Raw genomic sequence first — 15514 nt, forward strand, 5'->3', positions numbered from 1 at the left:
GTCAGAATGTAAATAACCTCGTATTGGAACTGTCATGGCAGCCTACACGAAAACTGAATTTTTTGACAGGTTGTTGTTTATTTATTTTCAAAATTTGACAAATGGATGAAATTTTTATTTTCATTTTCACTCAAACTCAAGATATATTTAAAGATTCATATTTCTCGTCTCCATGATATGAGAAGGTGAAACCTTAAACGCTCCGAAGAAACACGGGCACCTTTCAAACTCATAGACATAGTCATCTCGACCATAGAACGTTTCAGACACATTACTTTTCGGTCATAGTCGTTTCGACCACGGTTTTCAATATGTATTCAATTTATATATCACAGGTTAATTAACATTTAATTGGTTTCGTTGTGTAATATATTTATCATATGTCTTTTTTTTTTTGGAGGAAAAAGTAGTTTTATTAGAGTTTAAAAGTGTCTTATAGTTATACGGAATCGTTGATATACAAACGGCAAATCTTTGCAAATTCTTTGTAAAGAATGATATGTGGAGCATGTTGCTGCAGTCAGATATGTTGGCTGCATAGCACACATGAAAACACTGTAGTGAATAGTGAAAGGGATTAGCATGTTGAGCTCCTTTTTATGTTGCTTGGTCGGAACTGAGAAATCTTTTATTAAACTACAAATTTTAAGAAGTAGATGCAACTTTTTAGTTGACATCAAGTTCAAAATTTGAAAGTATTGCAATGATATAGATAACAGACTTCTACCAAGTTTGTATAATATACATGAAATTTTGGAATGCTTACCGACCACAAGTGTTGCCCAATGTGATATATATATATATATATATCTATTATTTTATGGTTTTTCTTTTAATGATTAATTCTCTTATTTAATCAATTTTTATTTTATTCCCATCTTTATTTTACTTAAATGAGTTTATATATACAAATTGGTGTAATATTAAAAACAGAGGACAATATTTTTAAATCTGTGGATGAAATATGCTGTGGCCGAGTTAATTATGGCCGAAGTGACTATGGCCAAGATGGTACTATAGCCGAAACGACTTGTATCACTGAAATATGTATGGGCATTCATAAAAAATTATGGGTTGTCATAGTCTGAAATGTCTTAGGTCCAATTGACTGGTAGGTTGATTTTGTTCCAGTGCCATGATTTGAGCATCCCTATCTTGGAAAAAACTAAAATAAGATTTGTATTTAATCATTGAATATAGAAAATGTTTTCCGAGACTGGTGTGGTTCTCAATTGCATTTGCAAAGTATACTAGAATGATTTTACATGCATAAACTGGACATTGATGGTTTTACAGGCCATAAGTATACTAAACCCAGTTGATAATACAACCATGGAGCATATCAATATTATAGAAATATTTATAAGCAGAATGGTTACACACCTGTCCTGTGTCTTTTAAATCTCTAATTTATACTGGTCAAAGAGTAGATCTTGCCATTTTCAAGATAGAGGCAATTCCCACCTCTTTGCTCGCCAAAATTTTATCCCTCGATGAAAATCGCTCATTTATAGAGTAAAATATCAGCAATCTTTATAACTGTTTGTCTTTAATTTTGGACATTATCTTGGAGAAGAGGAAAAATCAATTGGCGAAAATTACTTCCGGACAAGAACTACTCCTTGTCCAGCATGCAAAAGTTGAAAAGAGATGAATGTAATCATATGTTTAATGGTTTATGCAAATTGTGGTCTTTTACATGTATTTGTGTTTCAGTTTAATTACAGGTAGTTAAGTAACATGGCATCACACTATTTTTTTCCTTACATGTCAAAACTCAACTTTTTCAATTCCAGTACATCAATAAAAATTTCCTAATTTGGAATAACATTTACATGTACATGTACAAATGTATAAAGCATCCTATTGTTTACATGCCAACATAGTCAAATTTGCAGTGTTCTGTAAACTATGGCCATTTTTGGTTAATGTCGATTCAATGCAACCAAAAACCTTCTGCAGGTTATTGTTGTTTATTTTTAAAATATGTCTACAGAGATTAAAAAAAATTCTTTTGTCAACAATGCATCACTTTGAAAAAAAAAAGACAGATGAATACTATGAGAATTATGAAATTTGATTAAGATTCACAAGTTGTAGATTTTAATCACAACAATTGATAAAAAAGGGGATAGAACTCAAGGGAAAATTACTTGTTCAATTGATAATAATATTGGATGAACAACATACACAGCCAGCAAAGGGGTTTTATTGTCTTTGTGGGCGGCTAAATTATTGGCATCTCAGCCATGCTTAAGCACCTGCAGATGATAAGTGTTTAGGAGGACTTTATCCATCAAGACTAATAGTCCATCATAAATCTCTATACTGTTGGAGCTTGATCTGTTTGCGTGTAAGAAGCGAATTAGTGGTTATGCAACACTTAATTCATTGGTGTCTACATGCATGTACAATAAGTCTTATGATAGAAGTCAAACTACCTGAATCACTTCCCCAGTGAATATCAATGATGACTTTTGAAGTGCCTTACTGGCCACAGATCATGAGATGTTTTATTTTGTCAGCTAGTAGTGACTGTAAGAAAACCAGGGATCGACACTAACAGTAGTCCAGTAGTCCTGTGCCACCCTAATTTTGGATAGGACTACCTGAAAAATGTTCATGGTTGTCCTATGGGCTATCTAAATTTTGCATTATTTTTAATAAGATCTAAGACCAGAACTGTCATTACCATCTGCAGACTACCTGTTTTACCTGTAAGGTAGCCCTGTCGACCATCAAACAAATGAAGTTAGTTTCAAACACTGAAATCCTGTCTAAACCAATCTCTTTTGGGTTTTGTAATGTGTTCAGTTTCCTAATACATAGAAACTTGTTAAACTGTCTGGTTTAGACAGTTTTTTTTATAATATTTTTAGACAGGGTTCATTGTATTTAGATTAACTGATGAAAAGCCTGTTTTTTTAAACCTCTAAGATAATAATATACATTTATCAATTGTAATTACAGCTTGCAGAAAATTTTACTCTTGTTGAATGAAATTGAAAGAAAGAAAAATGTTGTGCAGAAATCATGCAAAGGATATCACAATTTGTTCAAACCTTGGTGAGTACAAAAAAAATGAAGTTTTGGAGTCATTTAAGGAGGTAGACTTAAGGTAAGGGACATAACTCTTGAAGTCATTATGTTTGTATCATCTTCAATTTCACCAAAGCCTATCAAGCTTTCATTTGAAACAGAATGAAATCAGTCCAAGTTCTTAAGATTGTTGTAAAATGCTGAATACAAATGTACCAATGATTTGTAGGAGTTGTATCCCTTACCTAAAGTCTACCTCCTTAAAGCTGCATTAGCTGTCATTTTTGTTAATTTTTGTTTCTTTTGAAATATACCTTAACTTTGAATTATTTCTACTAAATTGCACATTTCTTGTGCAATTTTATTTGATATTAACAAATGAAATGCATTAAATACATGAAATCGGTGTCGATATATTTATTGTCTTGCAAGACAAAAAATCAACCGAGATATGTTCGTATGCCTTCTGGTGACCTTGAATGTGCTGTAAGGGTCGCTTCTTTAATAACAAATCTGATTGCAAAGCGAAAGTGGTTATTCAACGGCAAGGAAGACTGACGGACTCAAGCCATAAAGGAAAAGGTTCAAATATAACGCATGGATCTTTTTGAAATTTTACGTATTGTGATATAATGCAGCTCAAATATGGCCATTATTTATTTGAAAACCAATCAAGAAATAGATGAAATGAAATGAAAACAAGACACGTGCTTACCTTTGTATCCGTTATTGTTATTTTTTTTTTACCAAGGTTAAAGTATTTTTAACCCTGGTGAATGTCTTGTCGGCAATCTTCGGAAGTAATGGCGAATAATAATTAGATCCGACCCATCGATCTTCTCTGATTAAAAAAATATTCTGTAGGTATTATCAACATTAATTGCATAAAATGCATTACTACAAACTTATTTCATTGAATCAGCAAAATTCAGTAGAATCAAAACTGAACAAATTTGGCAGCTAATGCAGCTTTAAATGAATGAGTAGAATATATACTTGATAATATGATCAAATGTTCATGCAGATGTTTACAAACTTACAAAAATAAAGTGTGAATGAAAAATGTCTTATCAGTTACAATGTCCCTTAATATAAATCATATACTGGCTGGAACGGCATTTGGTGACGTAGGTGCAATATTGTGAGTGGATGATTTGGTGCAATATTGTGGCGGTGTCACCATATACTTTTATTTTACTTTTGAAAGCTTTTGGATTTAAAAAAGTTCTACTAAAATATCCTTTTATATTTTTGAATTAAAATAGAATATTAGAATGTTCTTAACATTGGTTCATGTAAATTTATTGTAAGTCTGTTTCATAATGTTAAAGCACTGACAGCAATGCCAGCTGTTTGAATTACATATATACTGTCATACATGAATATGTATGTGTTTTAACATTTATCAGGGCTATGGAAAAGGAGAAGAATGAAGATGAAGCTACAAAGAAAAAAGAAGAATGCAAGAAAAAAGTGGAAGGTACATTTATCTATTAAATTGATTGTTGATGACAAATTTTAAAATACAATTTAGTTATTACCATTCAATACAACTGTTGATCTGTGGAAATTAAAATATTAATCTTAAGGAGGTAGACCTAGGGTAAGGGAAATAACTCTTGAAGTCAGTGATATGTTTGTATCATATTTTTAATTTTACCAAAGCCTATCAACCTTCCTTTTGAAACAGAATGAAATCAGTCCAAGTTACTTTGATGCTTACTTAAGATTGATGTAAAATGCTGAATACAAACATTCCAATGATTTGTAAGAGTTTTGTCCCTTACCCTAGGTTTACCTCCTTAAAAGCAGTGTTTGTGCTCATGTACAAAAAGATTGAGGATATAAACTGTGGAATAATACCCTGAAGTTAACTATATTATTCAATGAAATCAATGTTGTTGAGGGAATGTTGTTATAATTCAGATTTTAGATGTTGAATACTAGATACATGTTTTCTGAAAAATGTAATTTTAGATGCAATGTCTGCTGCAGAAAAAGCTGAATTGGACCTAGTTAACAAATTACTAGTTAAAGCCGAAAAAGCCTATAAAGTCAAAGAAAAGGTAACTGAAAAAAACTTGAAAGTCAAGGAAAAGGTAACTGAAAAAACTTAAAAGTCAAAGAAAAGTTAACTGAAAAAAACTTAAAAGTCAAGGAAAGGTAACTGAAAAAACTTCAGTCAAGGAAAATATGACTTTAAACAAAATTCCTATGAAGTCAGACAGGGTTACTGAAAAAGCTTGTAAAGTCAAAGAAAAGTAAACTGACAAAACTTAAAAGTCAAGGAAAGGGTCATTGAAAAAACTTACCGTAAGTCAAGAAAAATATAACTTTAAAAAAAGTCTATGAAGTCAAAGACAAGGTTACTGAAATAGCTAATAAGTCAAGGACAATTAAACCTTGAAAAAAGGCCTATAGATTCAAAGACAAGGTAACTGAAACAGCCTAAGGAAAGACGATAAAAATTTACCAAATTTTGACTTTCATGGTGACATTACATATCATTGTCACAGCTATAGTGTTAATTAATTGGTATTGTTATTAGATTGCAGAACCAAAAAGACCAAGTAAAAATTCTCCAAAGGCTGAAGACCAATCAAAGAATAATTCAGTGGTACAAAATGATGAAAGGGTATCTGAAATCAAAGATGAACTTTCAATTAAAGAAATCAGGGAGGGCTCAAATAATACATGCTTGACAGAGCAAAAGATACAAATGAAGTATGGCAGACCTGTGGTTACCAAAAATATTTCTGTTCCCAAATCTGTAGTCCTGAACAATGATAAGAACAAGAATAATATTAATAGTAGAGTCAAACCAAAAGTAGAAGTAAAAAAGCCTCCACGGCAAACACAATCACATGTGAAGGCACCATTCCAGACTAATCCAACAATACCGTTTCCAAAAAAGTCTACCTCAATCACTCAGACTGCTCCTAAGACACGTCCTCAATCAGCTAGTCGTTATAGGCAACCAGGCAAAAGTATTGGGGGACAGGATATGAAAAAGGCTGACAAAAAGCCAGTTTTGGAGAAGAAAAATTTGCAGAGAGAAGGGTCTGGCTGCAAGGAAATAAATAAGAAGCCAGTCTCAGATAAGAAGAACAATGATGTTCATGGTGATGATGAAAGTAACTCTAACTCCTTAGTGGATGTTAATGAAGAAATAAACACTTCAAAAGAAGAGAATTCACCAAGGGGAGACAGCTTAGATAACCAAGATAACATTCATCAAAGGAAAACTTCTGGAGATGATTTGCTTCCAAACAAAAACTTGGAAGCCAAAATGGAGGAAATGAAAATTGAAGATGAAAATCCTGCTAAAAAGAAATTCAGTTTATTGACTGATGGGTATGTTTAGAATAGTGAAGATTTCATCTTTAGGCACTTTTAAAAAAAAATGATTTCTTGAAAAGTACATTGTATACCCATACTTTTCGTGTAACATGATGTCACCTTACAAATAGTTTATGCTCTTACAAATTACCTTCATCAGTTCAAGGCAGAATATTGTATGATAGGCATTGTGCACTCCTTTTGTTTATAATCTTGGTATTTTGTTTTCTTTTCGTCTTCCCATGCTTCATATTATACTCAACATTATTTTTTCATGGAAGTAACTTTTTTTTTTTTTTTTTATTGTTTTCAGATATTTTAGTTCAGATTATTCTAAATAATAAATAAGGTAAAAGAGGGAATAGTTTTATGTAGGCTTTAGCATGGTTTTGCTTTGTGATAATGTTAGCAGTTGAAGCAGATATAGTACATGTAGCTACAAGTCTGTTCATCCATCGAGCTTAGGGATACCTTGTTTTATAGTCTGTAACTCAAAAAATTATTGAACCATTATTATGCAAACTTTTTTTATATTCAGATCCAGTATAACTATTCCTGGAAAGCTGAAAAAACTTGCTAGTCACAACAGAAAATTGAGGCAGAAGCTTGAGGTTTATAGAATGACAAAGAAAGTTGACAATACACATTCCTCCAGTAAAATCCAAGCTGCCATAGAGTCTAGGGTATGTGTGACACTTTTGTTGTTTACGTAAACATGAATGAATGATGTTATAATTTTGAAGGCAATGCTAAAAACTTCTTCCATTTAATATATACTGTAAACCATCTTATCTTTGCTGATATTTTTGTATGTCACAATATCAGTTTAATTTTGCTGCCACTTACTATGACAACTTACATTCTGTCTTACATCTATTCAGTAATGTACGGACAGGAAATTAGCGGAATTAAATTGCTAATGTAAATAAGTTGGTGTACAGTTACCAGACGCTATTAAAGCAGGCAAGATGAAGTAGGAAATATTTTATTTAGTAGGTGATGTGTATTTTGTTAAATTAACAATTAGTGAATGACTTTTGTACATTTCTTAAAAAGCTTAATAGAAAGTGACATTATCTTCAACCTAAGGAATTACAGAGGAAACTGGTAAATGTCATAAATGATGCATTTTTATGTGCATAGAAATGGGAAACATTGACAACTTTGATATTGATTTGTATATATGTTGGAATTATGTTTGCCTCATAATTGGATTCCAATGTTTTAGTTCCAGACAGTGGTCTTTTATAGTTTTATATTTGTGATATTTGAATTATGTAAATTTGGATTCTTCTTCAGTCTCGAGAGGATTACATCAATTTTCCACTCAAAATTGTTAAATTTTAAAATTTCAACTCATGAGCTTCAGTTAGTGGGTTAAATCTTAAATTTATCTATCGAGAGTGCAGAAATCTTGTTATCCCCAAAAGCATTTAGGGAGAATCTGTTTCTCCCATAAAATCTGTAGAAACTCGGAAATGTGAAATGGCAGGAAACTCTCGCAGAAATTTAATCATCTTTTGGTGGCTAAAAAGTCAAGTGCAATTTTAATCATCGGCTTAAAATTGGAGAAAGAATTATATGACACATTCAACTCACAACAGTGGGAATTTCATAATTTAAAAAAAAACCTTGTTGAAAAAAGAAATTATTCTAAAATCTTATTACACGATTTTATTTGATGTTTCTTTTCAGTTTACAGATATAGAAGAATGGACATTGATGAAGAATTTTCATGAACTGACTAATATTTACAGAAACCTTAAGTCATTGCTGTGTTCCCTTGATTTAGATTATATTTCTGGTAAAGTTTTGTAAACACCTTATTATCACACATACATATATAGAGTTGCTGACATCCTATAGTCAAATCTGTCCATCTTTGTGTCTATAACAAAACAACATCCAAGCTGCAATCTTTTTGTCTTTTACGATACACTTTTGATATTTGACGTAAGGGTAGACAAGGTCAATACTATGACTCATTTACCAGTGTATTCAAATCTTGTTCTTTGACCCTGAGGTCAAATTTTGTTTTTGGTGTTTGTTTTTCTTGTTTTGATGTAACAGATTCACCCATATTTTACCTCTTTTGTGTTTGATTACATGATTTTGAAATTAAAGATGTCTAATAAATTGATTACTAATTAGTAAAAGGGTTATACCAGTTATATTATGTGATATTATCGTCCCTCATCCAGAATATCAAACTTTACTTGCAAGCTATGCTTGGGACGATATTCACCAACGTAATTACAATGTCCTTACATGAATGTCATCATACAGATACACAATTATTAATTCTTTCCTCTATTTCTCTTAATTTACCAGTTTTTTTACAATGAGTAAAATAGTTAACTTTAGGATATATAGTTGGTCTTTGCTTGATTGAATGACTATTTCCTGTGAAAGGTATTTTACTGGACAATTAAAAAGGAGATATACAATGAGTTTTCTTTTTTATTTCATAGGTATTTTAATTGATAAAGTTTGATAGAAAGTTTAAATATTTTGGTCCATTTTCTCAAGAGAAGACTAACTCCATTTCCTGAAGTTAATTATATTATTTACTGTAAAAATACAAGTCTCCAGTAAAAGAAGCTAAATAAAACCAGAGCAACAGGAGTAATAAAAGATATATTTTTTTAGAATCATCGTCTCCTTATGAAATACTCAGATCAAGAAAAACCCTGGAGTTTATCTTGTCTACATTCCAGCAAGTTGAAGAACAGAGAATGAATTTAGATGGAGGTAATTCAATCTATCTACAGACATTCACTTAAGTATTGAAACATACATATTGGAACAAGAGTTTGAACTGAAAAGTATTACATATTTTTCAATCCTCAGATTAGTATCTAAACAAAATACTTTAAAGCATTTCCTCTTTTCATTACCTTTGTGACAAATGGGGAAAGTAGGTGAAGTAGCCAGCACTCCTTAGGGATACCTACTTGGTGTAATCAATAAATCAAAAAGTATTACACTAATATCACAATGTGTACATATAGTAGATCTGCACCTTTTATTATGGTGAAACTTGACAAGATGTTTTCACTAACTTGTTGATTGTATTTACATTGTGTAATCTTGAACTAAAAAGTATCAATTTAATTATGTTCAAACACTGTGTAATGTTTATATACATATTAAGGTGTGCACTTCTTGTTATGGAGTAAAATTGACAAATATTTAATATGAATTTCAACCTTATCAAACTTAGCTGTGTGCTCTGATTCATTTATATATATATTAAAGTTTTTTTAAGTCCTGACAAATGTATGATTGTGATCAAGGTCCAAATATGTGAAAGATCTTGTCATTATTTTTTATGTCTAAAATTGGAAATGATTGTTTTCTGTTGACATTGTCTTCATGCCTCTGTTCTATTATATATTTTTAGATTGTATAGATAATGCAGATTATATTGGCACCTGTATTGTTCAAATGAACCCACCAAAGGGAGATAACTCAAATCTTTTGGTTGGAAGTGATATGAGAGGTAATTACAATTATCTCCTTGCACAGAGCAAGTAAAGCAATATTCATTCATACTTCATGTTCTCGAAAACCTCAAGTTTTGGAGTTTGGTTCAATCCCTAGTTATTCCAATCACTTTTAAACTGGCAGTCATTGCTTTTCTACCAAACCTGTTGCATATAACAAACAGACCAATGGATGGTTGGCTTGAAATCAGAATAATATGTTCAAGTTTGCTGAAATGCCTACCTGTGGGCTGTTACTTCTGTGAGCCAGTCCATTAAAACCCTAGTACTAAAAACTAGTACTTGGAGTCTGTCCAATATATAAAAGTCTGTTGTCCTTAAATGCATGTTATTCAAGTATTTGCCATGGGACACAAAAGGTAAAATCGACTAATCAATGCACAATATGACAGATTGACTTTTAAGCGTTTTAAGCATTTTAAGTTTCATGCATATTTATGATGTGCAGGGAAGTTTCAACAGTTATTTGGTTCTGTATTACCAACACTGAAAGCCGGTCTAGTAGGCTCTCAACTCAATCACACTTAGGGGGTACATACATTTTGTAATCTGTAACTCAATAAGTATTGAACCAATAGTACTCTAACTTTGCACAGTGTTTACTATAATATTGAGAATATGCACCTCCTATTATGGAGAACCTCCTATTATGGAGAACTTCCCAATATGGAGAACAATTTTAAGCTTGTTTAACTTAGCCGTTCTTGTTGCTTTGTGTTGTAGATGATACCTTCTTTGTGTGATCTGTAACTCAAAAAGTATAAAACCAATATTATTTTAAGATAGCACAGAGTATATATACATACTGAATATGAGCACCTTTATTATGAAGACATTAGACAAATATTAAGTATGAATTTTACCTGTCTGAGGTTGCCATTTTTTCAGCAATATATGCAATCATAAGTACCCATACATACTTAGTGAATTTTTTTACCCACATTATAGTTTTTTAACTTGCTTAGTATTAGTGCTTAAAAGATATTTATGTGTTGTCAAATATATGAAGGTGACCCAGGTCCAGACATGTTTTTGAACTTGTTTGGAAATGACATGTTTAATGGCAAAGTTAGTGCAATAATATTTTATGCTGATTACACTGAATACAATAATGTTGAATTCTGATTGGTCAAATATTTGTCAAGTGTAAATTTTGCCAATTCCTTTGTAAATCATATGATTAAGACATCACAATTGTCTCCAGTCAAGAACTGGTTTAATGGAATTTGTTTTTGTTTGTTTGTATACATTTGTATTTAATAAATACTGTATTGTGTTGTGAGTGTTGGATTTTAATCGTTTTGTTAATTTTGGTGAAGGCCAACAGAGTTTGGCATTTATTCCGAACCATATTCTGTATGGAAGGCTTAGACAATCCACATGAGAATTCAAATTCAACATTTCTGAATATTTTTGCATGTACTAGTCACGTCAGAAGTTATTCATATGAATTTGTTACTTTTGTACAGGAATCTGGTTACCACCTCGACCAGCAGTGATTCAGTACAGATCAGTAAAACAACTAGAAAGATACACCAATTTGATGTTCCAAATACAGTACCTACAACTACAGTCCCGTATACATGACTACTTAGCTCAAGATATACTTCCATTTCTTAAGTCTCTTCACCCGAAATCAAGGTATATGAGTTATAGATGACTTCTTATTCAAGACAGTCTCACTACATCCTTAATAAAGGTAGATGTGTAATAAATATAGGTTATTACATGAGTGAAGATTAAAGATCATGTTATCTTTCACAAGTTTGAGGAATTCAAGTCTTTTTTAACAATTGGAGTGTACACATGGTTCCCAGGTTCAGGATTTCTTTTGTTTTCCTTACCTTAAATTAAGATAGGTTTTTAGTAGCTGCAGGCGCTTACACATGAACTCCTAACTCAAAATAGTCTTCTGTTTCTTGACTCATCCAGTCTAATTCATTGTAGGAGTGTAATTCATAGATGACATACTACACATAAAAAAATCAACATATGTTGCACATTTCTAGGGTACCTGTAATTACCAGGTGAAAAGTCCTGGATGATCTGGTTGTTTGAACTCCCCCTTTTAGTGGTTGAAAAATTTATTTGGACATAAAATTTTCCAGTTACAGATGAGGACTCCCTTGTCTTCAATATCTATGAGCATCTTTTGTTATATATTCATTTCATTTGATTAGCACTTAATTCTTGTACATGTAGGTAAATATTGGTCCATTCACATTTGATTCTTACATTTAAGTAGAATACTTATTGATAACTATCAAATTTGTGAACTCTGAAACTAGTGATTTGTGCATAACTTTTACACAAAAAATATTTGGATTGGAAACCCTTCATAAGGTTTTATAGACAAGGCTTTTATCTAAAAGTTGAAGTGTATGTGAATGTTGGGTTATCAAATATTTGTAAAAAAATTTTAGTTACAGAAAAATTTGTCAGAAAAAATTTCCCACCAAAATTATATAAAAAGTAACACTGTGGCCTGTAAAAAAATAATTCCATGATATACAATATTCATGGGGAAACAAATACCAGCAGGGACTATTTAAAAGGATTTATTGACTTTGGCTTCTTATAATTGAATACTTAATAAGTGATAAATCACCTTGTGCATGATTTTTAAATGGAGCTATACTTAAATCCTACACTTGATACCATAATATCAAATCAGATGCTTGTCTTACATGCAAATAATATGGCAATAAAAATTGATAACTAGCCATCTTAAAAAAGAGTATATGTAGTGTTTTATTCATGGGCATTTTTTTTTGTATTTTCAGTGAGTTTATCCAACTTTTGAGATCAGCTTTCTCACTCCTCACAGATGACACAACTTTCCCTGTGATGGTCAGGGATACTATACAGGAACTAGAAGATAGTGTAATTGGAGACAGCTCTTGATTTGGCTGTAAACAGTATCAAAAGTATTTGTGAAAAAAGAAAAGATTCCAGAAGCCATGGATAATGTAATGGAGGACAACTCATGATGTGACAATTGGCTTGGACAACATTGATGGAATAAAAAAAAACTTTCTTGAGGAGCTAACAATAGCTTAACTTGGTGACCTCTTTTACCTTGTTTAAATAAAGCAATAGATATTAAATACATGTTACCTACATTATATGTATATATATATGTGTACATGTACATGTATTTATATGACATTGAGATTGGTAATGATATATTTTAAACATTCTGGTGTCATGAAAAAAGTTCTGACTCCAGAAGATTCTGAATCACTTACACAAATGATATAATTTACGTGGTATCGAATTTCATTGGTTTAACTTGCACAAATTGCATCTGGTACTTTTTCCAAATCAATTTTTTTCAATTATTTTTTTTTTTATTCTTCATTGATTGTCATACTTGAATTAGTTGAAGTAAATCTTTGGTATAATAGGGGCAATAAGCTTATATTCAGGGCCTAATCAAGAAGGAGAAATGAGCAAAACTTCTCCTTGTTTATGCTCACTTCTTCAATTTGTCTTTGACACAGAGAAGTTTTTGTAATAGATTACATGGACAAAAATGTCAATATTGTTATTTTCAAACAGAATTTACTACGATTTCTCCTTGTCATTGATGTCTTGATTAGGCTGTGTTGTATTTATAAGACATTTTGTCTGTTTTTTTCTGCAATTTGTACCTAAGAAGGGTAGGGGACACAAATCTTTCAAATCATTGGAACCTTTGTATTCAGCATTTTACATCAATCTCATGTAAACATCAAAGTAACTTGGACTGATTTCATTGTTTCAAATGAAAGATTGGCTTTGGTAAAACTGAAAATAATACAAACATATCCCTGATTTCAAGAGTTATTTCCCTTACCCTAGGTCTACCTCCTTAAGCTGATTTGATAGTTCTCTACAGTAGTGTCCTCTATGTGTGACTCAAGCATTATCAATGTTGAAGGCAATATCACTGTTTCATGGCAAATCAATTTTTCATGAAAATGTTTTTTTCATAAGAAACTATTGTACAAAATAGCATGTTGTCTGTCTATTCAAATGTGCATTTTAGGTCAAATGTTAGTTGCCATCATTTTGATCAGTATTTATAATTTATACATCTATTAGATAAATCTAAGAAAGAAAATCTTGAAACATAATATTAAGAGATCTGTTAATCTAATTTTCCTAATTTGATGGAACCAGCCAACTAATGGCTGACAACCCCAATCACATTAACTCACAGGAGTAATAGTATACTTTTGACTTGACATTATTTATTTACCTTAGTTACTGTCTAATTATCTGTGATATTTTACTATACTTTAATAAAATGGTTAAACATTTTTAAGAAATCATTTCCTTTGTGTTTTAATGTACTTTGACATTTGTTTTAATGTACCCATACTTCATGGGGAAAATACTCCCTTTTATTTTTTCAAACCATTTAGTATTCATGTTTGCTTACTTGACTTCAAGCAGTTGCCCAGTTGCCACTGAGTTGTTGGTTTCACAAAAGTTGTTAGTGTAGATTAAGCCGTATGTTACAAAATCACAACAGAAATTAGCATTGTGTCCTCATTACTTTTTACTTTTGACCAATTTTACACTTGGAATTTTTGTGAAATCAACTTCTGTCTCCTATAATGCTGGTCATGTAAAACTATTAGGGGAAAAAGATATCTACAAAATTAAAACCTGTGATTAAATCCAAACATTTCTACATGAAAGGCAAACACACTACAACAAAATAACAACTAATCTGATGAATGACCATTAACACCCACACACATATTGAAATAATATGTGTCAAATGGACTGATTCAAAAATTCAATTTCCATCTGTAAGCATTGATGACATGAACAATAGCAATCCCAGAATGCCATACAGGTTCTGAATCGGTCCATTGAATTAAGTGAAAAGGCATCGGAATTATCACATGACGTAAAGGATTTGGGAGAATTGCTTTCTCTCACTGTTTTTTTTCCAGTTCAGGACATATTAACTGTCAGTATCATGTTATTGTTTGATGGCCCCTTATTTGTTTGCATGTATTAAGATTAATTGGTAATTAGGTGTTTGTATGATAAATTTTCGTCAGGTTGTACTTGGAAATAGATTTAAATTTGGTATGCTGCTTCAGCAGGTTGTGAGTTACCACGTAATTGGATGTCAGTTATTTGATTATTTTTATATCCGTAATTCTTTAGGTCGTTTTATGGTCAGGTCTACAACCCACTTTCATGTAATGAAAATCCATTTCAATGTGACTAAAAGTGGCAAGTGTGTCAAGGATTTGAATATTGAAATGAAAGCTGAGAAACTGAAATTATCTTTGAACATTTCCAGCACTTTATGTAGTCAGTTTGTCATTAGGCACAGACTGTAATTTTGTCCCCAAATCATTGAGAAATTTGACTTATTTAAAGTCTCCACCATATGCCTTTCCTTTTCTATATCCAGTGATTCGAATTTCGATCAATTCACAGTGTTAGAAACTTAGGAATAATGAGTAAAAGATTGACAACTGAGTTTTGTGTATAAACAATCAGTTTCGACCAATGACATCACTGAATTTTTATTTTAAGTCAGGTAATTTTAATGTTAACTTTATTTTTTTTATTTTTATCCACAGTACATAAGACTCTGAAATTATAGATTGAAAAATAAA

At 31.4% G+C, this 15514-nt stretch overlaps 1 protein-coding gene across 1 annotated transcript; it reads left to right on the forward strand.

The window, feature by feature from the left end:
- Positions 1-14200, forward strand: LOC148619853 (uncharacterized). The gene is made up of 11 exons (XM_088580205.1): positions 1-69; positions 2971-3066; positions 4449-4519; positions 5017-5105; positions 5588-6393; positions 6917-7061; positions 8074-8182; positions 9028-9129; positions 9782-9880; positions 11354-11525; positions 12668-14200. The coding sequence occupies exons 1-11, from the start codon at positions 35-37 to the stop codon at positions 12786-12788; spliced, it is 1845 nt and encodes a 614-aa protein (XP_088436331.1). The 5' UTR covers positions 1-34; the 3' UTR covers positions 12789-14200.
- Positions 14201-15514: the final 1314 nt, after the last annotated feature.

This window comes from Perna viridis, chromosome 4 (genome assembly GCF_037379345.1).
Source record: "Perna viridis isolate PV_CMFRI_1.1 ecotype Kerala chromosome 4, ASM3737934v1, whole genome shotgun sequence".
Classification (NCBI taxonomy): Eukaryota; Metazoa; Mollusca; class Bivalvia; order Mytilida; family Mytilidae; genus Perna; species Perna viridis.

Bases quoted from the DNA above. Each gene is read 5' to 3' on its own strand.
- LOC148619853 (XM_088580205.1), top strand. From the start codon at position 35: ATGGCAGCCTACACGAAAACTGAATTTTTTGACAG. The intron at 3,067-4,448 runs GTGAGTACAAAA...AACATTTATCAG, and splicing joins CACAATTTGTTCAAACCTTG to GGCTATGGAAAAGGAGAAGA. The intron at 5,106-5,587 runs GTAACTGAAAAA...TATTGTTATTAG, and splicing joins CCTATAAAGTCAAAGAAAAG to ATTGCAGAACCAAAAAGACC.